A 27,518-nucleotide genomic window follows, 5' to 3' on the forward strand; every position below is an offset into this window, starting at 1 on the left:
AACAGTATAAAAGCAATAATTATAAGCAGACTACTATAATAACTGCATGGTTAGTATGAAAAAAACAATCTCAAGAACCTCCTATTTAACTGCCAGAAAGTATGTTTAAAATAAAGTGGCATACTACTGTTATACCTTCTCTTCCCGAAAATAATTTTCAGAAATAATCTTGAAAAATATTATATTTGGTTCTAAAAATTTTTTTTCAACATAAGATATATTGAGCCCAACAAAAAAAAAAAAAAAAAAAAGGTAGAATATCTGCCTGTGAGTTATCACAGAAAATCCAAAAAAAAAACTTACTTAATTTCAAGTTGTTTTATTGTATTTTCTGCTTTCTTAAGTCTTAGCTGGAGATCATCTTTTGAACGCTCTGCAACTAGGCATCTTTGGTGCATTTCTTCCAGTTTTCTGTAATCATTTTCATTTCCTCTGCCATCATGATAAATCTGCAGAAGAGCCTTATTTGTATATTACCTTACAGAAGGAAACTGTCTTAATGAATTATACAGTTTACAAACTGAAATCAATAAGGAGAAATAAAAAGCCATAGTCATCTGCTCCATACCGTAACATATTTAAACATATCAATAATTAATTCTGGTCATTTCACATATTCAAAACAAAATGCTGAAAACTGACATATAAAATAATAATGTTTGCTTTTTGAAGTTATTTGTGCTGATTGTAAGCTATTCAAATAATATAGAGATGTAAAGGAGCTGAAGTTAAAAAAATATTCTAAATGTCAACGTAGTGATTCTTTGATGGACACTTTTCAAGACAATTCTCTATTTCGATATTCAAAAATAAAGACACAGGTTGAGTGTCCCTAATCCGAAAATCCAAAACACAAAATGCTCCAAAATTTGAAACTTTTTGGGTACCAACAAGACACTCAAAGGAAACGCTCATTGGAGCATTTCTGATTTTGGATTAGGGATGCTCAACCAAGTATGTGCAAATATTCCAAAATCTGAAAAATCCGAAATTCAAAACAATTCTGGTCCCAAGCATATTCAGATAAGGGATGCTCAATCTGTACATACTGTGGTACAATTAGTAGAACTATTTGAAAGTGACTCCTGAATATCACTCTGGGTTACCTGGACAAGGATCTAGCTGAAATGGGGGTTCCCTGTCCCCCAGCCAACCTCAGCTTCCCATGAGACTAAGCTTCTTCTCACAGTTGGGGGCTGTAACATCCGAAGAGACCTAAGATCTCCTGGTGGTAGGAAGCTCACACTTTTGGAAGAATCCTACCCACAGCTTCCTCCAAATCCAGACTTCCTCCAAATTCATCTTGCCTGTGTCTTCTCCACTGGCAAGACTGCTTTGTCACTCCTGCTTTATAAAAAGGTAGAATATCAGCACATCAATGTTCTGCTACTGAAATACTGGCCTATACTATAGTCCCAGTACTATTTTGACCTCAGTATGCTGGTCTGTGGGACAGTGGGAAAACAGGGAGCTTTGCCTACTCTTTGCTGTTGCCTTTAGTCTTGTAACCTCTAGATTTCCCTAATAAAAGCTATTCTTTAACCTATGTCATGTGATGTTAAAAAACTTATCCCAAACCTTGATGCATAGCAGGACATCTAAATGTGACAGATGGAAACTCAGAAGGGATCCACCTTGCAGGACACTGATGACCATAAAGTCCTATTTTTTTTTTTTTTTTTCTGACCGGTAAGGGGATCACAACCCTTGGCATGGTGTCGTCCACACCACGCTCAGCCAGTGAGCGCACTGGCCATCCCTATATAGGATCTGAACCTGCAGCCTTGGCGCTACCAGCACCACACTCTCCTGAGTGAGCCACGGGGCCGGCCCATAAAGTCCTATTTTGAACACAAGTATACATTTTTCTTCCACAAATGGGATTGTACAATATGTTCTGCTTTGTAAATTACTCTTTTACAATACAATATTATCATAATTTTTCCATGTTGATAATATAGATATATCACATGATTTTTAAGCTACATAGCATCAGAATTTGATTTTTGAAGAAAAGCTATTATTTGTTATTTTTTTAACATTGGTTAAGTCACTTAACCTCTCTATGAAGATTACTATTACAACACCTAAAACAAAGTAAGTTCTCAATCAAATTTGGTCTCCCTTTCTTTTCCCAAGGCACTTTAAAAGGATATTTACTGCTAATACAAAAGTATGTAAGAAATAAATTTTAAACTATCAGGAGAAGTCTCTCTCCCAATAGCTTTTCTAAAATATCATTGTGGTAAATATTTTTCCTAACTACAAAATAAAAATCTATACTTTTAAAGGGTAAAAATCATAGCAATGTTATAACTTTCTGGTTATATATACTTATGTTTATAAATGGCCTAAGCCCAATAAGAGCTGGCATAAAATTCAAAAAGAAAAGAAAGACAAAATGAAATTTACTATTGGGATGAGGTTTAAACAAGAAATGTAGCTACTTCATAAAATTTATACTTTTAAGTACGAAGTTCAAAGAATATGGCCACTCTTTGAAAGAAACATATGCAGTCAAGACCAGTATTTAAAGGCAGACTCTGAATATACTCCAAGAAATAAAAACACTCACCAGGAGAATACTTAGATATATAGGGGTTGCTAGTAGATAGTGTGATGAAAGCAGACAGTAATGCTGAATATTTGCAGCTGGGTTTTAGGTACTTATTATTTCTTTTTTCTTTTTACCTTTTCTAGTTCTTCTTCCACCGCTTTTTTTTCCCTAATGGCACGTTCGATTTGGCCTTGTTTTTCGGCACACTCCTATAAATTCAAGTCATATTGTAAATAAATACATTTGGTAAAACCTTAAGAAAAATGGGGAAAAAATGGAGAAGTAAAGTGATTTGTTCATACAGGAATATCACAGTTACCTTATTGACACAGTAAGTTCATAATGATAAAAAACCAAAACTAAACAAAAGTTAATCTAAAAGAACTACCTATCTCAAGGTTTTAGCTTCCAGCTATAGGATGCCAAGGAGTTCTAATTATACGGACTAGGTAAAGGTCAGAAGTTGGGAGATTTCAGGGAGAAAAAAAAAATACACAGATGAAGCCCCTCCTTCACACTACAGTTTTTCTTTTCATATACTCTTATCAAATATTTTGAAAAGGGGACATAGGACTAGCTTAAGTAGTGGCACATTACCTGGTTACCTAAAGGGCGCATGGGTGTATACATCCTGAAAGAGTTAATTTCTTCTTTGCAAAACTTACAAACAGCCAAAGGAAATACTAAAAATGTTTACTAGCATGAACACAAAACATTTCTGCTCAACAGGTATTAATCAATAAATTTATGAAGCATATCAATTAGTAAAACTAATATTTTGCTAATGAGATTAAAACCAAAAAAATCATTACGATTATTATTTCTTCACAATTATTTGTTTTTATCCATTTGTTTATTTTTGAGGATGGGTATGGCTATTTTTTCCTAATTGAGAATCATGCTTTGGATGAAGCTGCTTTGCTGACAGTACACTACTGATATTCAACTGTCTTTCTCATAACTTTATTTTACAGAAGTATATTTCAATATATTTTTACATTTTAAAGCTTCTAAACTGGGGTCAAAGTTAATCACCTCTGATTATAATGAAGATCTTTAACCCTATATTACAAATCAGATGACAAATTTAAATTTAATATCTTTTTATAATAGAACCCTTAGTGTATAAGAAATACAACTTTAATGTTCCATATATGTTCATATAGTAAGCTGCTTAACTATGAAAAAGTAGTTTCATGGTGCTACATTTGGAATTTCTTCTTGTTCATAACATTAACATTAAAAAAATCGCGTGAGAGGAGTTAACTGCAAAGTTGGATCACACTTCTGGTTCTGGCAAGTGGCATATAAAAAAAGGCATGTTATAAGTATACTATAAAATCTTCTCCAACCAATCCACCATTTCACTGATAAATGATGATACCGAAAGAATATTTGGTTAACCTGGGGTAACAGAGATAAAATCAGACAGAAGAACTGAAACATGTATAGAAAATTATTGTACTAATTCTATTAGAAATGCACTATATTAAAGCAAACATTAAATATCATCATTAAAAGATTTTTAGAGATACATGCTAATCACCACTGACATGCCTACCTTTGGTGGAAAATATGACAAAATGATACATATTTTTCAAGTAATCATAGAGTATTTCCAAAATCATACCCCATAAAGGAAGTATCAACAAATATTAAGAATCAATATCATGTACACCATGATCTGTGGCCCATATGTAACCAAATTAGAAATCAATAATAAGACAGTCTAAATCCTTGTGCTTTTAGAAATTCAAAAATAGACTTCGAAAAAATTCATGGATCAAAGAAATGATCATAATGAATATTTCATTTTACTTCTATAAATTTTGGCATTTTATAACTATTCTTTCTCATTGCTATAGATTAATAGCAAACTGCTACATGGTAGAGTTAAAACCTTGAGTACTCTTAAGAGAAACTATACCTTGCAGGAGAAAATAAAGGCTGTTAGGTGTGTGTTGGTCTTCAAAGGGAGACATGTGGCTTGGAATATACTGGCTCTGGCCTTTTCTTAACCTATGAAAAAATCTGTACACTATCCTGAAATACAAGTTCTTCTGCTTCCTGCAAGCATAACTTAATTTTGGGTTAGCTAAAGTATGTTTAACTTTCTCCCCAGGACTTAATCTTTATATATAGATGGTAAAATTGCTACTTAATAAAAGAAAATAAGAGCAGGCATCAGGTTATTATGCTTCAAATTGCAACCTACATTTTCTGACAAAATCTGCTTTTTAAAGTAGCTGAACATGCCTTTCTTTGAACATATTTTCTAACATACTTAACACTTCACTTTTCAATTAGACAGTACAGTTTTTCCTATAAAACCAACATGACATCAGATGATATTTCATATCTTTAGAAAAATTACTTATCTTTGAGGTAGAATTGTTTATTATAAAGCATAAGAAACACCTTTTGTAATAAACTGAAATTGTCATAATGTTTATACTCTAAAGTGAGTTTAATATAGCTCTGATTTTTACACAGCTAACAATTGTTTTAAAAAATCCCTGCAGCTCTTAGCCAGGCCTCGTTTCTCTGGAAAAACAGAAAGAACAAATGTTTTTGCCCATGCTGAGTTTATAATTCATTAAGTGATCTTGAACTGGGGTAGAACCCTTTTTCTCCTCTTCTTCCACAAAAATGTGAATCTTTTCATAGCTAATCCGCCCATAAAAGAGAACAAGCAAAATGACACGGTGATAGAAAAAGAAGCAAAACGTGCAATACAAAGAACATGACTAGTTGGCCATACTGCATCCCATTAATTTCGCTTAATGTTTCTACATCATTAAAACAAATGATATTAAACAAATCAAAAGTAATACTGGGCTGATCCAAAGGTAGTGAGTTATATCAATTGATTGTTCAGTCAGTTACAGATTGAACAGATCCTTGTTCTACTTTTTCCTGCCCTTCTCACTACTGCACTTGATTAGTCTTAAAAAAACAAGTAACACTGCTCCTTGTTCTATTACATTCATGACCTATACACAATGACTAAGGTCTTGTCATGTACACTACAAAGTTTATAGAATGTGGAAAACATGTGATACCACTTTCAGAGGTATTTAAGTATTGTTCAGTCAATAAATAAATATTTAAAAATATACTGTGGTCAAGGGTTTGGATCCCCATACCAGCCAGCCACCAAAAAAACCCCCAGAAATCTTTGATAAACACTTTACTAGGCAACTGGGAAAAATAAAGACATAAGACTCTTCTGCTTGGAGGTCTTTACAATCTACTTGGAGAGATAGGATTTTCATGGAGAGAGACAGTGTGTGCTCAACATACACAGAACATGCGTGATATTTATTACAAGACGTAATTCATTGCTAAATTTTCTAATAGGGATTAAAAGTGATATAGCAATACAGAAAAGAGAGTTTGTGAAGTTGTAAATATCTTCCCAATTCCTGGAAATTTTTGTGTTTTTATTCTCCTTCAAGGAAGGTTATTATATTTCATTTCATAAAACCTTGAAGTTAAATTTATATTTCTAATCCCACCTATAGTCACACAAGTACTCTTGTCCGCTCCCCTCCTTGCCTACTCATACTTCATTTCTTTCGGGAAGCTTTCCTATCTGTTTTTCCTTCTCACTGTTATACATACTTTCTCTTTCTCCCTGGTCTCCCAGATGAACCCAGTATACAGTAGGAACTGCAGGTGGGTGCTTCAATAGCACCCTGTGTGTTCTCTGTTGAAGACAGGTGATTATGGTAAAATGTGATACATGTGATAAAGATAAATCTATCTTTCCTACTAGATCATAAGCCACAAAACTGTAGAAAATATGTCTATCTGGATTTTTCACTTTTTTTCTAGCACTTAGCATAGGTCCTGGTTTAATGAGTATCTTTTGAATGAACAAATGCCCAATAATATATATCTTGGCCTTTAAAGTAAGCAATATTTAGAAGAAAATATCAATATAGTTGTCTAACATACCATTTGCAGGGCAGAAAGTTCTTCTGTTAATCGAGAAATCTGTACATTATATTGTTTTGTTGTGTTTATAACCTGCAAATTAAGATATTTGCAAATTATTTAGGCCTATAATAAAAATGATAAATATCTCATAAAACATTTAGGATAATTTTGATAAAAAAAATAAAATTATAACTCAGGGCATAAATGATAAATAAGCACACATTTAATAAAGCGCCAAGAATTTGTGATGAGAGTGGAAGGACAGCAAATAGGATGATATATGCAAAAGCACAACAGTTGTCAAAATTTTGGTCTTGGGACACTTTTATATTACACAAAGAGCTTTTGCTTAAAATGAGTTCTTTCTATTAATATTCACCATATTAGAAATAAAGACTGAGAAAATTTAAAAACACTTACTTTTAATCGCTTTAAAAACAATAATTAAAATCATTACCTGTTAACATAAATAACATATTTTAAAGAAAAATAAGCATATCCTTTAAAACTAAAAATTTTTGAGAAGAGTAACATTATTTTACATTTTTGATAAATCTCTCTAACATTTGCCTGAACAGAAGACAGCTATGGCTGGCCCTGTGGCTCACTTGGGAGAGTGTGGAACTGATAACGCTGAGGCTGAGGGTTTGAACCCTACATAGGGATGGCCGGTGAGCTCACTGGCAGAGTGTGGTGCAGACCACACCGTGCCAAGGTTTGCGATCCCCTTACTGGTCAGGAAAAAAAAAAAGAAGACAGCTAGATTCTCATATCTGCTTCTGTATTCAACCAGTTGTGTTGCTGCATATTACACAGCCTTCAGAAAACAACTCTGCACGCTCGTGAGAGAATGAGAGTAAAACAAAGCAAATGAAGTCTTATTATCATTATGAAAGTTGGTGTGACCTCATGGACTCCCTGAACAACACTTTGAGCACTGCTGCTGAAGAGCAAGTCAAGAGAAAAACAGAATCACACACTGAAAATGTAATTAATAACTTTTAAAGCACTTTTACAAATAGAAAAATATTTTTATAATGCACATCACAACCCAGTGCTAAGCAAATTACTTTTTAAGGACACCCTTATTTGAATTAGCATTTATATATCTTCAGAAATAGCATGATTTATGCACACAGAGTATTTTGTTGAATTAGTCACATCTCATCAGGATGGCTCCTGTGACAATAATTTTTTCCTAATAACTATTCATGCTTTTTAAAAGGACTGTGAGGAATACTGATATTGATACTGATGGCATGTCATCAGTAAACTTTTATGAGCCAAAGGTCTTTGGAAATTTTCTAGCATCTTATAAAATGGATTATTTCTCAAATAAGGTATAAACCTTCTTTAGAACATTTACAACACCGCCTTTACTTTATTTGGTTAATTAATATGTTATCTTTTTGAAGATTTGCCAAACATATTATATGTGGGTGCATTTTAGCTCTATTTTATGTTATAGTTTGATTTAGAGACTTTTCCTATGCATAATTATATTAAGGATCAATCTATTCTGTTTATGAATCAATAATGATCACAGCTAGCATTTACTGAGGAACATTGTATCAGGTACTGTTCAGAGTACTTTATGTGTATTATCTCATTAATTTTTACAGCAATACAAAAAGGTAGTTATTAATCCCATTACAGATGACAAAGACTGAGGCATGGAGAAATTAAGTCATAAATGCCCCTATCATGTAAAAATTTTGATTCATATAAGCCCAGTCATGTCTATGTCTCACATAATTTCTAAAATTGTTCTTTTTAGCATCCAGAAATGATGCAGCTAACTTCACAGTTTATGATAAAAGTAGGGTACATATTTTGAAATATTTTTAATATAATTCTGGCAAATCCAGGTGAATTAAACTATTCATACTTTTTTTTCTTTTTTAAAACGATTGTGTAGAACTATTGACACTGATGGTATATCATCAATGACCTTCTATGCTCCAAAGTTTATAGGCAATTTTCTAGGGCAAGTATCAGATGAAACAAAATGTAAACCTTTGTTATGTGAGCAAATAAACATATCTGTGAGTGCTATGGATTGAATTGTGTCTCCCAAAGCTCCAGGTATTAGAAACTTAACCCCCATGGTGACAGTGTTAAGAGGGTGGAAAATCCTATTATGGAAATTGAAAGCTGGGGTCTTGAAGACATGATTAGATCATAAGGACCATACCCTACTCAATGGATTAATCCATTGATGGTTTAATGGTGGTTATGAGCATGGTTCCGATGGTTTTAAAAGGAGGGCACATGAGAAGCTCTCTTTCTCTGTTCAGCCATTTTGCCATGTGAAACCCTGTATGGCTGTGGAGAGTCACTACCAACAAGACCCTTACCAGATGTGCTCCTTGCACTTTGGACTTCCCAGCCTTCAAAACCATAAGCAATAAATATCGTTTTGTTTGTTTTTTTTATCTTTTGCAACTTGTAGTTTATTTGCAACATTATATTTTATATATTTATCTATAAATATTGTTTCTTTATATACTACCGCAACAGAAATGGACTAATACAGAAAATTGGTGAGAGTGGGGTGTTGCTTGTAACAAATACCTGTAATAAATAGGGCAGTTATCACCAACACAGATGAAAAATTTCAAAAACAAATTTTCAAATATATTTTAAACTGTAAATGGATATAAGCAAATATATATTATATATTCTCTAAAAGAAATAATATATAAACAGATATATATGTTGTTTGCTTATGAAAAATACCTACACTTTGGAATTCCAAACACTGCAGAAATATACAATGTAGAAAGTGACATGTTCCTCATTATTCTACTTTCTAGGCTTAGCACTATTCACAGGTTGGTGTATGTAGTTTTGTTTCATACATACCACGGATAATTCGGTATTAAATGAAAATTCAAAGAACAATGCTGAAAATAGTGGTTATCTCTGGGTTGTGACTTTAATTTTCTTTTACATAATTTTATATATTTTCTATTCCTTTTCACAATGAGCATGTATTACTGTTAATAATAACGAAAAAAGTTTACTTAAAAAAATCAACTTGGCAACAGTGTGGAACTCTGAGGGGCAGGGACCCAGCAAAATGCTTGGCTCCTGGAAGTGCTCAATAAATACCTCTTGAGAGAATAGCTGGAATAGCAGGGAAAAAGGATGGGTGCAGGAAATCAATGGGAACAGATGAGGAAGGAAAGATTTGGGAGCAAGAGAGCAAGTTCAGTTTCAAACATGTTGAGCTTCAAATGCCTGGTAGGACTATGTAGATACGTTAATTATTATATTTTAGGGGGCAGATGAATACTCATGTTTACAGAGATGTTTGGAATGAATATAGAGATAACACTTTTCAAAAATTACACTATTATTTAAAAGTTCATGCAAAAGACAACTCCATCAACCTTAAAATCAATGAGTTTATTTTAGAATTAGAAAATATAATTGGAGGAATGCTCATACCATGAGTACTTTGATAAAACATTTTTATCATTAAAAGACAAAAAATTATTAATATCTATTTTAAAAATACATCATCAAGAATATTTTAGGCTATGGTCCAAAGTTAAAATATTCTCAACTCCATGAATGGAACAAGGTTCCTGCAGAAAGGATATAGAAGATTAGAAATAAAAAAGCCCAGGCTTTAGTTTGGACTCTGCCTCAAATTGGAAATTTCATCTTGGGAAATTATCTAATTTCAGTCAGACAGTGACAAAGTAATAGATTTCTAAGAAATACTTTTGCAGGAAAAAATGTTTTACAGTGGCTTTGTAGGAATACTCTACCATTTAGTTGCTTGGGAGAAAGCAAACACGTTAACTTTTTTTTTTTAAACTGATGAGACTTTTAAAAATCAGTTTAAAATAGCAGTTCACCTAGGACAGAAATAATATTGCCCACAGAAAAATACAGGTAAGAAAAAAAATGAACACCTTTATTTTATCTAATGGAGGACTATATAGTATATCTCAATATACTACAGAAGCTCATTTCAAAGGAAAGGAACATTTTTTTCTAACCATTTATGTTAATAATTTCATATAAAATCTTTATGAATATGTAGGCAAGTACATTAATTTAAAAATATTTAGCAGTATTTAGTTGTGACAAATTTTGAATTTTAAATATAATTAAAAATCCCTTACTTCTTTCTTGGTTCTTATGGCATTATCTTGTAGAAGCTGAGAAATTTTTTCTTTCATTTTCTGTATAACTTCTTCTTTTTGCTTCTCCTCAAGCAGAGCCTTCAGAAAACAATCATTTCATGTTATAGATCACATTATTATCAGTAAAGACAATAATGGTAAAAACCTATCCACTCATCACTCTCTTTAAAGTAAACATCTTATTCTAAACTTCCGGGACACTTGAAAACCTTGCTATTTATTTTCCCAAAACTCCTCACCTGCCCTTGTCCTAACTAAAAACCTGTCCTTTTTGCATTTATTTCCACCAGTGTTTCCATCACTCTTCTAATCTCTGCAGCTGGAAATCCTTAGCACCAGAACCATTTTTTAATTTTCCTTCTCCTTCAAGTCCCTATACAAGTCAGTCATCAAATCTAGGTATTATATCCTTGGAAAAGTATCTTGGATTTCCTTTACTTTCCATTATTTGGTATTATTCAAATTATGTCCCTCATCACCTCAGCACCTCGATCATTGCAGACACCACCTATTTTGTCTCTTTGATGTGTTGCTATCCCTCCGATCATTTCCATCTCCCGCCAAAAAAATATTGCCATAATCCTAGTTCAGTTGTTAGTCATGCCCCATTTCTTTGCTTCCCTGTGGAGCAAAAGTCCTCTAAAACTTGCTTATCTCCAACACTTTTCCTCCCATTCTCTTTTACACTCTGTCCAATCAGGCTTTTGCCACCATGACCTCCATACTGATCTGATTATCTATGAGTCAATTTTCACTACTTATTTGATTTACAAGCAGCATGAGATAATTGATGACTTTCTTCTTGTTTTACCTTCTTCATCTGGCTTTCAGTGCACCATAGTTTTGATTTTCCTGCTCCCTCACTGATAATTCCTTTTCAGTCTGCACTGCTGATTCTTCCTCTTCTCCTGAGCCTCTTAAAACTGAGCTACCCAAGGCTCAGTTCTTGGTCCTGTTCTCCATCTATGTCCATCCCTTGGTGGTCTAATCAGATGTCATGGTTTTAAAAATCATTTGTATATTGACAATTCCCAAATTTACATCTCTAACCCAAACATCTTTCTGAGCTCGGAACTTCTCCAATTAGGGCAGATAGAATTTCTTTTTTCATCAACAGATAAGTGGCCCTTTGCACAGATCCCATCATCTTCCAAGATACCACATACATTCTCATCTTTTTTTAAAAAATTGTTTTTTAATAAATTTCCTCTAGCTTAAATAAGTAAGCTAGTAAGAAGTAACAGCTGCTGTTATATAACAACCTTGAGGGGAGAATGGGACAATGAGGAAAGGGGAACTAGGCTGTGCTTCCTGCCTGTTTGTATGATCAGTTGAGAGGACTCTTATCTTTGAACAAACAAATGAAGATGGGAACCCTCTAGCAATTAAGCAATGAGTCAAGAAGGAGCTTAATATTTTATCCACAGACAATCTCTGTGAGGGTCTGTTGACTTAGGACCTGAGTGACAAGATTTGGGGGGACAGGCAATGAGATCCCTACTACCTTCTCTGTCCATTGTGCTCCACATAGATGTTCATTTTTAGTGATCTGACATTAAGAGTGTTTGTACAACCAGGTTTCAGAGGGTAGAGATAAACAATTTTGTCCTGTCAATTCTTCTAGCTAACTTAGGTGTTTAGAACAATTTCCAAGCACGTTATGTCTATTGTGTGCCTTTTAACTATGCTAAGAGACAGTATTCAGATCACAGATGGGAAGATTAGCTGAGAGGCATGACAAGTACCATTGCATTCCCACAGTTTGAGTTGGATAATTATTTCTTTTTTATTTCTTATTAGCTTCTTAATATCCAACCTATATTCTGTTCTTAGTAGCTCTGTTGGAGAACCCTCCACCATGTAAAAAAGGAAACATAAACAAAATAAAGGATTTCCTTTGTACCCCCCTCCCAATATTTCCCAGCAGAGTAGTCTGTATATATTATAGCATTCAATAAATGTTGGTAAATGAATTCATGATAACGAGCTCTATACAAGGGAGGCAGCAACATTAAAAAAAAATCTATCTACACTGTGACTTCTATAAACTATATATCATTCATATAGAAGGGGTATAAGACAAAAAACACAGTATGTGATAGCATAGGAATCATAATTGTTTGAGGTTAAAAAAAAGAAAAATGAAATGAAGACTGCAGTTAATAAATCTTTAAAGCTAAATTTAATTCTGTCAATTAAGTTTCTGCTCTATTAGAGTAATTGTGTAGGCAGTGAAGAGGAAATAAAGATGAATAAGATTCATTTGACTCAACTGAATAAAATATATGGTATACTGCAGTAAAGTACTATAACAGATTTTTAAAAAGTATGATACTACAGGGGATGAAGATTGGTTACATCGGGATTGGGGACATAAGAAAAGTCTGATATTTATATATTAGTTTTGGGAAAGGATTGACATTTTATCATACTTTATATTAAGTTTTACCATCCAAGAGATAGTATGTCTATTAAGAGAGTAGCAATTTCATTTTCATGCATTTATTCTGCAGCTATTGATTTCCCTACTATTAGGTCATGTTGGAGAATGTTTGGCACTTTATTATTTATGAATGTTTACTAGTTTTCTTACCTGACTTTTTTGAAGGTTAGCTTCTTCTAAGAGTTGCATGCTATTTCTGGCTCTTATAATAGCATCGTATTTCTCATTTTCTAATTCAGTGCACTTTACTTGCAGCTCTCTGGTCTGCATTTCCAGACGTGTTTTTTCTGCACTTAATTGGTTAGCTTCTTGGATGGTCACACATAATCTAGAATAATCACATTGTGAAAATTAAATATTTTTAAAGGGTAGAAGGGTGATAGATTTACTGAGCATCTATTACAGGATAGGTATGCCAGTAACTTACACATGCATTTTCTCATTTGATCCTCTCTACAGTTTTGTAAAGTAGGTTTTATTATCTCCATTTTAAAGAACAACAAACATAACCAGAGAAGTTAAGCACTTGATTAAGGCCATATGCCTTCAGTAGCAGTGGGGTTGAGACTGAGTCTAGATATTCTGACACTAATTATGTTATATTTGTAATGGTATCACACTGGTTTATATAGTTACATGACAATGTTATAAAGCAAATCCTTAAAGGATAGTTGTTCTTTATATTTTTATATTTATATGGTCTTTTTCTTTTTTTCTTTTTTTTTCCTTGGCTCTCCTTTCTTATTGGCTACCCAGGTTGGCCAAGTTAACTTACTAATGTATATCTTCGAATATTTTTCTCCAAGTTCATATAACCATATACAAATATATACACATACACATACACAAAAATATACATACATAATATAAATACATCTATTATAGGAGGTTTTTAAACATAATTTTTTGTTATAAAAATTAAAATCATAGCATACACACTTTTCCATATTTGCTTTTCTCATTCAATAATATCTTATAGAAATACCATCAAGAAATACATCTAAAAGCCCTTTCCTTTCCTACTCTAATGAATATAACCTCATTTCACTGTTAATTCACATTTCCCTGACTACTAGAGAGTTTAAGCATATTTTCTTATGTTTATAAGCCATGCAGATTTTGCTCCTTGAATTTCCTTATTTCCTCTGCCCATTTTTTTCTGATGAGTTCTTTACTTACTGTACTTGCCCCTTTATAAGAACTCTAAATATTACAGATATTAACCCTCGGTCTGTCCTTTATGCTGCAAATATTTTTTCCAAATCTACTATTTTTTATTGTTGTTGCCTATTGATCCTACTTAGATAATCTTTACTGCACTAAAAATTTAATATGCTAAATTTGACTAATTTTTCTCAACATTTGAGATTTCAGTTTTTAGAGAGATGGTCTCCCTCATCCACAGATTGTTAATGTAATCTCCGAGATTTTCTCAAAAGATTGCTATGACTTTAATTTTTTTTACCCTTAAATCTTTAATCCACCTGGAATTTACTTCTGAATGAGGCATAAGAGAGGAGTCTAATTTAAGTTCTAGATTGATGACCAGTTTGTATGAGTACCATTAGAAATGAATTAATTGAAATACTCCCATTGTCATCCTTAAAATATGCAAATATCACGATTTACTTATGGAATATCACGTTTCACTGATCTATTAGTCAATTCTATGCTCAACTCATATCAGTTTGATTATACTGGCTTTATGACATATTCTGATATATTCTGATAAGGCATATTTCATATTTCATACTTTCTTTGTTATTTTCAGGCAATTCTGTTTTTAAATGGTAGAAGCAGAAGACTTCTCTATCTCCCCTCTCTCTTGCTACCCATACTCAAACACTCCTCCTGCCAACCAAGTGGTTTACTTTTTCATGCATTTGGTTATTTTTGGTTAAGCTCTTATCTGCCTGAACTTAAATCTGTGGGAATACTGAGGGGTCTGAGTTGAAAAACATTTACCCCTAAAGGAGATTTACTTTTGATTCTTCCATGCACCAGGACTTGCTACCAACCTGCTGACACTTTAGTTTTTTTTTGGCTTGAGGTTTTCAAATGAACGAGTAGTATAATTTCAAACCCCAGGCTCATATGAGGGCACGGCTATGGTTACAAATTCTCAGAGAAGACTATAATGGTTATTGTGGTTTGTATTTTCCATTTGGCAACACGGTAGACATAGTTTTCTTCATTGGCTATCTTTGCTAAGAGGCAGATTTTTTTCCTTTTTAGCCTTTCAGTGAGGGTGTATTTCCTTCCAGCTTTAGGCAGGCTGGAGGAAGGTTAGTTTCCTGCCACATTATATAGGCCCAGCCCTGGCTTCCTTGCTTACCACTCTGATTTTATCTCTCTGTTTTTGTTTTTTTGTTTGTACTCTTGGGAATCTCCTTTACATTTAAATGCTGGACTTATGATAAAATATTTGTTGTAACTTATCACCAAGATGTTTACATTAAGAGAGTTTTTCCACAATATTCAATCTGCCGTCATGTGATTACAATAGTATGCACATTCCTTATGAATCACTCTTCTGTTCTCTTCTATGTCTAACCTGTTGTACTGAGTTGTTGATCCATCCAAATATCCGCGTCAGACCCTGAGAGTAGATGTTACTCATATATTACACCTGCTATACCTGGCTCTTGTTCTTCCTTTTTATTGATAATATTGGACTTTACTTGAGCCCTGTGCTCCTAGGAAGTCAGGGATGGCTAAGAAATTCCACGCCACCCACCCATCCTTTTGTGTTCTAGAAAAGGGCTACAGCAAAGAACAACTCTGCCCTTGCATATTTCAAAACAAGATCCACCTCCATCTTTCTTCATGACTCCCATGAGACTCACGCATGCCTCACTTATTTGTTTGTATAAAATCTCACACCCCTTCCTTTTCTTTGAAGCACTCTTAATTAATGAACATTCTCCTTACTGAAAGAGACTGAGTAAAATCATCTCCAAACAGTCTGGTGCATTTTGTCTTTCGTGGTACTAAAGATCCCTTAAACCATCCAACTAAAACTGGAAACAAAAGAAAAATTTACTCAGTTGGCTAGAGCACAGTTTTATAACCTCAAAGTTACAGGTTCGGATCCCTGTACTGGCCAGCCACCACCTCCCAAAAGAAAAATTTAATTGAATTCTGGTTTTCAATCACTTTCATATTACTCCCTTTTAAGCTCTCAAACACATACACATACACACACCCTATGGTAGCCTAGCTTTTAAAATATCTTTAATCTAGAAAGTGAATATTTGCTAAAGAAAGAAAAAAAAAAAGCAATTCGCTGATTAAGTACTGAATGATGTGTAAATCTGGATGCATTCTTCAGTAAATAAGGGTGCAATCTCAAATATCAATTCAAGTTGATAGTGACAGGAAATCAAGAGCCTATCATACTGTTGAATAATTCTCTTTCCCTAATAATTTAAGCATATGAATGACGGAGGTCAGAAGGCAGTGGGGATGACTACATAAGTAAGTGATGCCTATCAACCAGACTTCATTTAAAATTTTTACTTATCTTTTAAAAACCATATTTTTAATTGTAGTACTCATTGGTGAACTTTCCCTGCCGATAATAATGTAACACAACATAGTAAACATTTAACAATATTCATACTTCAGAATATCCTTTGCATTATTTAAACTAAGTAAGTATAATGCAGTTTAAAAACTTTTCTGTCATCTATGAAGATAAAGATCAGATGTCACCAGATACTTGCCACACCTAGAGCCTCAGAATCTAAAACACTGATACACAGTAGCTGTTCAATCCATGTTGAATAAATGATGCTTCACCTGTGAATACAGAGTCTTAAAGACTTTCTTTCTGATAATGAATGGAAAATCATATCTAGTCACACTGAGATATATTCCAATTCTCTCACAAAACTTTTTCCATTACTCCTGTTCAACAGGCATAAAATTATGAGTTTCAAGTATGCTTTGCATATGCCTCCTTTATCCTGCCCAAAACAAAATTACCAAAACCAACCAAACAAAAACTATCATAACTTTATTTCATTTCTCTTTTTTTCTTCTCAGAGCTGATTATTATTGATTCCTTCAGGGGTCACACCGTTTTTCTTCTGCCCGTCTTAGTTATTAGTAATTTTAGATGGTAAAATTTTGAGCACAAAAAAGGCAGGTTGAAGTGGGGGCAGGCATGTACTTACTGTCAACTCCATTATAACCATTGTGTCAAATGAAAATTTTATTAAACAAATAATTCTTCATTTCATAACAAAATAACCAAAGCACTTGCAAAATATCTAATTTTCACATTATTTTAACATGAATCAGTATAAACACTTAAAGGAGTACTATGATAAAAATATGAATTATCAAATATATTGGTATATACCACCAATCTTTTAAAATCATTTTATGAGCTATGACACAGAAACTCAATAATTAAAGTGGAAGTTTGGGGAGGAAGTAGTAAAATTTTAGCTTAAGTATGTGGATATTACTAACCCAGGAATACTCAACTGATATATGAAACAAGACATCTTTTTAGCATCATGTTAAAAATTACTTCCTAGTTTTTGAAAAGAGCAAACATATATTCTCCCTACCTAACATTAGGTCCACAATCTAATTCAAGCCATGTTGCTCAGCTTGTACAAAGAAAAGGGATTAAGAAAAAAGAGTATCAAGGGGATCATTTTGACATACCAGTGTCCTATACTCAATGGTTTGCAAGTATAATGGTACTGGCATCTGAGGTACATGGGGACGTTTTGGTGGCTACAATGCTAGGACATGCAACTAGAAGTTACTGTTTGGTGCCAGGGATGCTAAACATCCCATATTATTGGCACAGTCTCAAACAACTAAGGATTGTCTCACTCAGACCTGTTGAAAAACACGGCACCAACTGTTGATGGCTACAAGGGCAGAGAACAGTGATTGGGAAAGGGATCTGAAGGTCCTCTAGAGATTAGAATTCCCAAGAACACAGAAAAGAAAAGTACTGGTGAGCAGGAATGCACTAGCAGCTTGACTTCTGGGGGACTGACAGAGTTGAGTATCAAGCTTCGGCTTGCAGGGCTTTCCTGACATATTGAGCCCAAGATGCAAAAAGAGTTTATAACATTGAGCTCTCGGAGCTAACTCTTCTTGCAAGGTTTATGGCTCACGATTCCTAAAAAGAAGTTTTTAGAAATGACATTCTTCTTTCTTTGCCTTCTGTTTCAATTACTTCTACTGAAATGGCATGATTTGTAGGAGTAAAGAATTATGAACAGGTAGAGGTAATATCAAATTTCCTCTGACACTATGATTTTAAAACTTTAACCGCTCTTCAGAAGAAGAAAAGATTTTAGGTTTCTAAAGATCAGACAGGTTCCCTCCAAAATCTGTAGGATAACATCAAGAGGAATGAAAATGAAGATATGCTTTGTGCTGCAGTACTGATACACAAGCCATGATTTTCAATGCTTTTATTCTTTTTCAAAAAAGTAGGGGGCTAAATTTGATACAACTGTTGTCTTTCAGAATTATGATATGAATTAATGTACTTGTGAAGGGTCTAGACTTTTACTAAACAAATGATATTTGAATATAAAGATTGTTCAAAGTACAACAATCTGTTGAATATGATTTTTTAATAAACAATGTCTAGTAAATCATATTTTAAACCTATGGTCATAGTTTTGATTTAGAACTTATAAAATATATATTCTAGTAAATATCATAAACTAAAACTCTATTATGGAATATCTTTTGAAGCACACAAACAAAGCCAGATTTAACAATTTACCTTGTTTCTAATTGTTTTATACTAGATTGTAACTGCTGTAAGCGCCTATCTGATGCTTCCTCTCTTCCTTGGGCAGATATCATATCTCCCTCCTAGAAAACAAACAGGTATGTTAAAATTCAATACTTCAAGTATGTGAAAATACAATATGCCACCACAGAGCATAAAGAAAACAGTTCACACTATAAAGTTATTACACTGCTAGAATTCTAATATTTAAGTTTGAAGAAGCAATATGATTTTACAAACACATAAAGTATATAATAAAAGGGGGGGAGAACTTAACCATCAGTCCTGTATTAGACAAACAATAATCAAAACAGTTATTGCATATAGATTTCTACCAATATTTCAAAATATTTGTATAGTGCAAGTCTAACAAAACAAGGCAGGGATTTCTATACAGATAGTCTGCCTTTAGAATATACTCTCTTAACTATGTTAATACTACCTCTCATTATCTATCAAGGTAATCACGTTATTTCTCCTTTAACACAGTGATACTTTGAAAAATATAAATAGATTTTATTTGTATCATCTTTCTAAAAAACTTCTTGTTCATCCTTTCCTGCCTTTTTTTGTTAAACAAATATTTTTTATGATGCCATTTCTCTATTGCTTTTAGCTATATCTCTTTGAATTAATTTTTAGTGGTTGCTGTAGAGATGACAATATGTATTTTTAACTTATCCCAATTTAAAGTTAATATTTAATCAATTCAGAGACAACATTAGAACCTTGCAACACTGTATTTCCATGTACTATACCAGTCCTTAGTGACACTGTTGTTATATCTGCATACTTTACAAATCCACCAAATAGTGTTACAAGCTTTGATTTAAGCAGTTGTGCCTTTTAAAGATATTAAGAGAAAAGAAAAAGAAATCAAGAAAGCAAGCCCATTTACAATAGCCACCAAAAAAATAAAATACATAGGAATAAATTTAACCAAGGATGTGACAAATCTCTATGATGAGAACTACAAACCACTGTTGAGAGAAATTAAAGAGGACACAAGAAGATGGAAAGATATAACATGCTCTTGGACTGGAAGAATTAACATTGTAAAAATGTCCATACTACTCAAAGTGATATACAAATTCAATGCAATCCCCATCAAAATTCCAATGGCATTTTTCTCAGAGATGGAAAAAAATTCCTAGCATTCATATTGAAGAACAAAAGACCATGAATAGCCAAAGCAATCCTGAGCAAAAAAAAAAATAAAGTTGGAGGCATAACACTACCTGACTTTAAACTATACTACAAAGTGATAGTAACCAAAACAGCATGGTACTGGCATAAAAACAGACACACAGACCAATGGAACAGAATAGAGAATCCAGAAATCAACCCACACACCTACAGCCATCTGATCTTTGACAAAGTCTCCAAGACCACACACTGGGGAAGAGACTGCCTCTTCAGTAAATGGTGCTGGGAAAACTGGTTATTCAGATGTAGGAGAATGAATCTAGACTTGTACCTCTCACCATATATCAAAATCAACTCAAAATAGATTAAAGAATTAAATATATGTCCTGAAACAATAGAACTCCCTAAAGAAATCATAGGGGAAACACTCCAGGAAATAGAAAAATATGTATATATATTATTTCATATTTACTATTTCAGTTGTTTTATATTTTTTCCTATATCTGAGTTGTCATCTGGTGTCATTTCCTTTCAACCTAAAGAACTTCCTTCAGAAGTTTTTGAAATGCTGGTCTGTTGGGGACAAATTCTCTGAGTTTTTGCTTGTTTGAAAATGCCTTCATTTGCCTTCATTTTTGAAGTATAGATTTATTGTATATAGAATTCTTACTGAGCATTCTTTTTTCCTTCAGCACTTCAAATACATTATTCCAATGCTTTCTGCTTTCACAATCTCTTCATGAAAACTAAGCCATTAATCTCATCATTGTTATCCTGGTCAGGTCCTTTTTCTGTTGCTACTTTTATGTTTTCTCTTTATATTTGGCTATCAGTATTGTCATGATGTGTCTAGAGGTGACTCTGTGTTTATTCTGCTTTGGGGTTCAGTAGATTCTTGGAACTGTTAATGTTTTCCACCAAATTTAGTAAGTTTTCAGCCATTACTTATTTAAGTACTTTTTTTCTGCTCCCCTTCCCCTTCCTTTTGCAAGTCCAATTAAACTTATGTTGGATTGCTTCACATTGTCCCACAGATCCTTGAGGTCTTGTTCATTTTTATTCAATCTTCTAAACTCTCTACTCTTTGAATAGAGAAATTTCTATTTTTCTGTCTTCAAGTTCACTGATCATTTCTTCTGTTTTTTCTAATCTACTTTGAGTCCATATAATGAAATTTTTATTTCACTTGCTATACTTCTAAGCTCTAGAATTTCTATTTTTAAAATTATTTTCTAGTCCTCAATTAAAATTCTCTATTTCTTCCTTCATTTTGTCCTAATTTTAAGCTAATTTTAAAAAGTATTTTCTTCAATTCATTGAACATATCTATAATAGTTGATTTGAAGCTTCTGCCTGCTGAATTCAACTGCTGGGTCCACTGAGAGTCATTTTCTATTGACTGCCTTCCCTCCACCCCCTATCCCACAGGTATATGTCATACACTCTTGTCTAGTAATTTTTGGTTGAACACTGGATAATGGAAATAATACATTGCAATTATCATGGATTGCTTTGTTCTTTTGAAGATTACAGTTTTTTTTTTTTTTTTTTTTTTTTGTATAAGTAGGTAATTATCTTGCTTGGACTTAAAGTCTGTTGAAATTTGTTCCCCCTACAGTATGCAGCGGCTAATATCCGTTATTAGTTCTTACTACTTCCCACTATTACTTTTTTAGCTAGGTCCCTAGGGAACCCCCTACCCCTGCATAATTTCAGGACCAGTCAAGATTTGGGCAGAGGTAGGGTTCACACTCTTTATGGTTTCTGTGCTCCTAGAGATTCCCCTGTGATTCCCAGCTGCTCTTCCAGCTTTGGGCTCTGTGCTCTGACACTTCAAACAATAAGGCCTGAGTTTTCTGCTGCTTAATTTGTACACATTTCTGGAATGTAGTCAATTATAAAAAATAGCAATTTCTCTCAGGTCTTCTTTACTGGACTCCCCTAAGGTCTCTCCCAACTCTCATATGCATAGTTTAGCTGTCAGGCATGGATTTGGTAAGAATTTATGCTCAGAATTTGGGTCCCATTTTTTTTGTGTGGTTTTCTTGCTGCCCGTATTTCCTCTTTAATTTGCAATTGCTTTTTCAGCCCTAAACTTTGTTCTTCGGTACCTTAAGGCTGTATAAAACTGCTGTTTTCTGAAGCCATAGCTGTTTGGACTGGGGAGAACCATCAGGTCAGAAATCCAAAAACTAACAATTATTACCTCTTTACCTCTTTCTGTTTTGGGGAGCTTTCCAGTATTTTAAAAAATTTATCCTATTTTTAAGAGTGGATTAGTTATCTGATTGGTTATCTATGGGAAGGTTCTTGTAACTTTTTCACAAATCTACTGTTATTGGAAATCTATAATCACCTTTTTACAGATCAGGAAATATGGCTTAGAAAGTTACACAGCTAGTAAGTATCAGGGCTAGAATTTTTAATAATTAAACCCATCTAAATCTAAAGCCTGTCCTTTCCTTGACACCCTCCTAATATTTCCCTATCACATATAAAAAGAACCAGAATCTATTATACCAATCAATATTTTAATAAAAAACATAATATGTAGTACTAAAAGCTTCTCTCTTCCATCTACATATAGCCAATTAACCAAAAGTTGATTTTGTATTAATTTGCATTTCAATAATGATGTGTTTAGGTATGATTATGATGTTTTACTGAATTAGGCTAAAGTGAATGGAAACAAAAAATTCTTCATAAAGTTGTTTCCAATACTAAAATTTAGCTTCCTACTTTCATATTTTATATTGAAGTGGCAATAAAACAATTGATTCAACTTCTAAAAACCCTCCTTAATACCTAGCCCAAAATAAATCAATAATAAAATATATAGAAAACTGAGCTATAGGCATCCCACTGTTTAGAAATGGAAAATACCTTCATTTGCATTTGTCCCTGAAGATCTTCAGTCACTTTAGCTAATTCTTCCACTTTTGTTGCTGCAACTCTCAGATCTAACTTGGCTTGCCTAAAAAAGAAAGTAAATTAATAAACATTGTTTTCATAGACCATAAAGAATAAAAATTTAGAAAAGAAATCTAAATTTGATAAAATCAGTACTCTTATTTACCTAAAAATGGATGTAAGGGGTAAATTCTGAAAGATTCCTTTAATATTAATAAAACACATGTGAAAGAGAGTAAAGAGAAAAAAGTATATCTGAATGGGGAAAGGTACAAAGTGTGAGTCATTAATACTTTATTTGGATAAATTATATTTTATACTCAAATAATTCAATATGTTTTATGAAAAAGAACCTTATCATATTGATAAATTGTCTCTCAAGAGTTCCAGTGCACTAAGTAGAATATTTGTCATGTCTATAATTTCTTGAATTGATAAAGTTAGAAAAATATTGCTGATTGGCCTTTTCTGTAAAAATGAACCTAAGCTTTAATACCGTGATCATTCCTTAAACATCAGAAGTATGTATTATGTAACCATGTAATATAATAAATTAAAACATTTGTTCCATGATAACATAATACTTATTTTCTTCAGAATCTGTAGTTACAAAGGATAAAGAAGACAAATTTTTTGAACATTCTAACCATCAAATAAGTTTCAATATCTTTGTGACTGCCCAAAGGAAATTGTCTCTCAAATGCATATTCTATTTCCATTTCTATTATTCAACCTTTAGCCCCATCATCACTTCCCCAAACTATTCCAATAGATTCCATATTCATCTCTTCATGGCTGGTCTCTTTAATTTGTTCTCTATAATGAGTCTAATCTGTTAAAAAAAAAAAAGTTATCTACTAATAAAATCCCGTTTAAAAAATGATTTCTGGATTCCCCACTTCTTTTGGCATAAAATCTACACTCCTATACATAGCATATAAAGCTAGTCATCATCCAGCTTAAGAGTCTCATCTTTTGCCAACTCCCCCATGTAATTTATGTTATAACAGACTACCAACTCTGTTTTCTAATTACACCCTTGTTTCTTGTTTCACATGTCTGAGTGAATTAGTCTTCTGCTTTTTCTAACAAATTCTTCGATTTTGACCTATTTCAAGTCTCCCCATCTCAAGTCTTCACTAAATTCTCCTAGGCAAAAGACCGTATAATCCCAATCCTTATAATGCATAATACATTGTGCATTATGAACAGATCCCACCGTGTTGTAAGCAATACTACATAGATTCTCCCTTGTGAAATTGTGAGTTTATAAAAAAGTAAATATCGTAAGATAATTAAAGGCAAGGATTACATTTTATTAATTTTTAAACCCTAAGGAGATAACACAGTACCTGGCATGTAGCAGACAAGTAAATACATCATAAATGAATGAAAGAGGGCAAAAGGAAAAGGGGGGGGAAATCATCAGAGGTACAACTATATCTTGATATTTTACTTAGATATTACATACCCAATTTGATATTCAGGTGTGGAAAATCCAAAAATAATAATTTTGTAAATAATTGTTCCAAATATAAATTATTTCATATTACTTTGAAACAGACTCTCCCAGTACATAAGTAAAAAGAAAAAAAGAATCAGGCACTGGTCTTGGACCTAACTTGTAAGTCATCAAAAGGCAAAATATTCTGAAAACATTTAGGTTATTACATTAAATTCCCTAAAACACGAATACTACACTGTTTGGGGAAAATAAGTAGTAGTTTTATATATACTTATTCATTCCTATATAGTTCCACAGGGTAGTTAGAAAATATCTAACAGGTAGTTGTTTATATCTACTTTTAGCATGAAATATTGAAAAAAATTCTAGAATAAAAGTCAGAAGGCCTGTCTTCTAGACCTGGGTCTAATACCACACACTGAACTGGCTAAGTGAACTGGGCCAATCGACCTCTCGGAGTCTCAATATCTGCTTCTGTAAAATAGTGATAAAAACAATTTTTCCATACAGCTTAAAGAATTATCGTAATGTTCAAATAGTTAATGCATGTTAAAATGCTTTATAAATTTTACTGTACTTTATACAAATGTAGCTAACATCACCATCTTGCCTTTTATTAGATTAAGTTGTCAGGAACTGTGTAGTACAGCATTAATTTACAGCTGGATTGGAAAGCTCTGGGGATGCCTGAATATCTGGCCTTCACTCTTAGCCAATATATGAACAGTGAGATTTATGAATGTGCTGTTTAAAAGTCTGAATCTCTCCTGACAACCCTCAAAGCTGATTTGTTTACTGATGATTTTGAACTGGCATAACTAGAAAGCTAGACTAGGGGATGTTATTGGGGAGAAAAAAAAGACACTGAAGGAAACTTCTGCTTGGAGCTCTCCTGAAGCCAAGATTCACTTCATAGATCTTGGTGGTCCAATCTGGAGACAAATAAGCCTGTGTTTGAATAAAGACCCTAGGACGCTTATGCCTGGATGTTATTTAGACCCCCTGTGATTGCCTATGCTCTTTTCTTGCTGCACAATATCCTCTGCCTTTAAATAAAAGCCTTATTATGTGAGTATGCTCTGTGGAGTTTTGTGAGTCCTTTCAAATATTCAAACTTGTGAAATCTTTGAAGGAACAACAACAAAAAAATCATAATTTTATTTTATGAAGGAACTTTAATAACTGTATTTACATGCAAACGTTTTTAGATATATGTCTGTTGTATATTTTATTTTATGAAAGTGAAAAACAGTTTTCATTTTAGAGAGACAAATTTGATAAAATAACTATTTAAACATTAATAATCATCATGTCATAACTACACAAATATTTTATTTTTGCTCCAAATAAATATTTGAAAAAGGACATTCTTTCATTTTCAGGTATAGTTCCTTGTTACTGAATTTTAACTTTCTAGGATTTTTTGTTAATGTAATTTTTCATAACTTATTATATTAAAGACATTTAAATCAAATTTCTGAAAAACAAAACTTTGCTCTGCTAAGCAAAGTATAATCAAGTATAACATAAAGGATAGGATATAATATTATATTTAAATAATACCATCGACTTGGACAGAAATTAAAATGCTTTAATTATCAATATTTTTTTGAGACGTCAAACAGAATGATTCTATTTTAAGATAACTTTTTATCTTTTTCTTCCTGCATTCTCATACCACACGGTTCCTAGAAATGTTTATATTTGCTTCACACAATGAAAAATGCTAAGACTCTGAGAGAAAAAATACCTAGTGTTTACTGATTTGATACGTATTCATAATTTCTTCCTCTTAAAATAAAATTGCATACATTATATAATTTAATAAGTATTTCTGTAACTATCCAGTAAAATGAAGCCAATCATTTATGTCTAGAAACTTTAGGAAATCCCCAAGCATAATTCTAGGCAAAGTTTTTTTTTTTTTTTTTTTTTTGGCAGCTGGTCAGTATGGGGATCCGAAACCTTGCTCTTTGTGTTATAACACCACACTCTAACCAGCGGAGCTAACTGGCCAGCCCTGTACGTGTAGACAAAGTTCTAAACTTTTAAAATCACTTCTGCTTTTAGAAACTGAGTTAATAATAAAACTGGGAGAAGTTTTATTTTTATTTTTTCTCCTTCCCAATCTTTAGTGGCAGTCTAATAATTAAACCTATTCAAAAGAGAAACTTTTGGAGAAACTCTAAAAGCAATGGATATTCATAATCTATATATTCTGAGCTATTAAAACTTTTTAAAACAGTAGCTCTTCAGTCTTTAAATAGTTCATTTGTATATAATTTGTACAGTGTAAGTTAGTTAAAATTTATGTACAATTTAAGGTAATTCAAAATTCTAATTTCTATGTTAGGATATAATTTTCTATAATAGTAGTAATTCTCTACACTTTCTGTGTATGAATGTGAGCTTTTGGCAAAAATATTAATTTTCTTTGTCAGTGGAGAAAATGTTAATTCATATTCTATTAGTAAGGAGATCATCCTTACGCAATGCATATTTATGCAACGGACATGCTCAAAGATGTTTACTGCATACCTGCGATGTTTGAGACATTATGGTAAGGTGGTATAAAACACAAAACCAGGTGAGATACAGTAGTCTTTTCAAGGGCCACAAAGCATACTTTAAACCACACAAAAGATTAGAATAGGCATTATAATTTAGAATAGGTAGGACATTTGCATTTAGCTGAGAGAATACTGAAGTGGAAGATATTAAAAACAAGAATAGGCAGAGGAATTATATATTTCATTGTCGGGTCCGCAGCCGGCCGACCTGAATTGCCCTAGCCTTGTTATCAGTCTCTCCCTTGGTGAGCGAGCAAATTGCCCAGATTCCTCTTTCCCTCCGGTCCCCCGTTGGGAGGAGACAGGGAAGAGAGCCGTAAAGAGAGGTGAGCACAGCTGCCGGCCCCAACCAGCCTTTTAAAGGACACTCAGAGTGGCGGGGGTTCTGTCAAGCAGTTCCGTTTATTATCACACAAGCACTTGCTTTTAAAGGCAAATGGGGAAGGGAGGTTTTTACATCCTCCAATCAGCTTAAAGGTTACAAGAGCATGCATCCTGTCTCAATGCCTAGCTATTGCAATCACACAGTGTTCACGAGCGCGGAAGCGC

General features: G+C 33.1%; 1 protein-coding gene across 1 annotated transcript in view; it reads right to left on the reverse strand.

The window, feature by feature from the left end:
- Positions 1–27,518, reverse strand: part of SCLT1 (sodium channel and clathrin linker 1) — a 226,989-nt gene that overhangs the window by 89,790 nt on the left and 109,681 nt on the right. Inside the window, exons 10-16 of the mRNA XM_063108441.1 lie at positions 22,908–22,998; positions 18,870–18,961; positions 13,253–13,430; positions 10,639–10,737; positions 6,518–6,589; positions 2,692–2,766; positions 304–449 (exon numbers count right to left, since the gene is read on the reverse strand). Of these exons, the coding sequence (XP_062964511.1) occupies positions 304–449; positions 2,692–2,766; positions 6,518–6,589; positions 10,639–10,737; positions 13,253–13,430; positions 18,870–18,961; positions 22,908–22,998 (753 nt within the window). The remainder of the gene's footprint in view (positions 1–303; positions 450–2,691; positions 2,767–6,517; positions 6,590–10,638; positions 10,738–13,252; positions 13,431–18,869; positions 18,962–22,907; positions 22,999–27,518) is intronic.

Source organism: Cynocephalus volans, chromosome 9 (assembly GCF_027409185.1).
Source record: "Cynocephalus volans isolate mCynVol1 chromosome 9, mCynVol1.pri, whole genome shotgun sequence".
Classification (NCBI taxonomy): domain Eukaryota; kingdom Metazoa; phylum Chordata; class Mammalia; order Dermoptera; family Cynocephalidae; genus Cynocephalus; species Cynocephalus volans.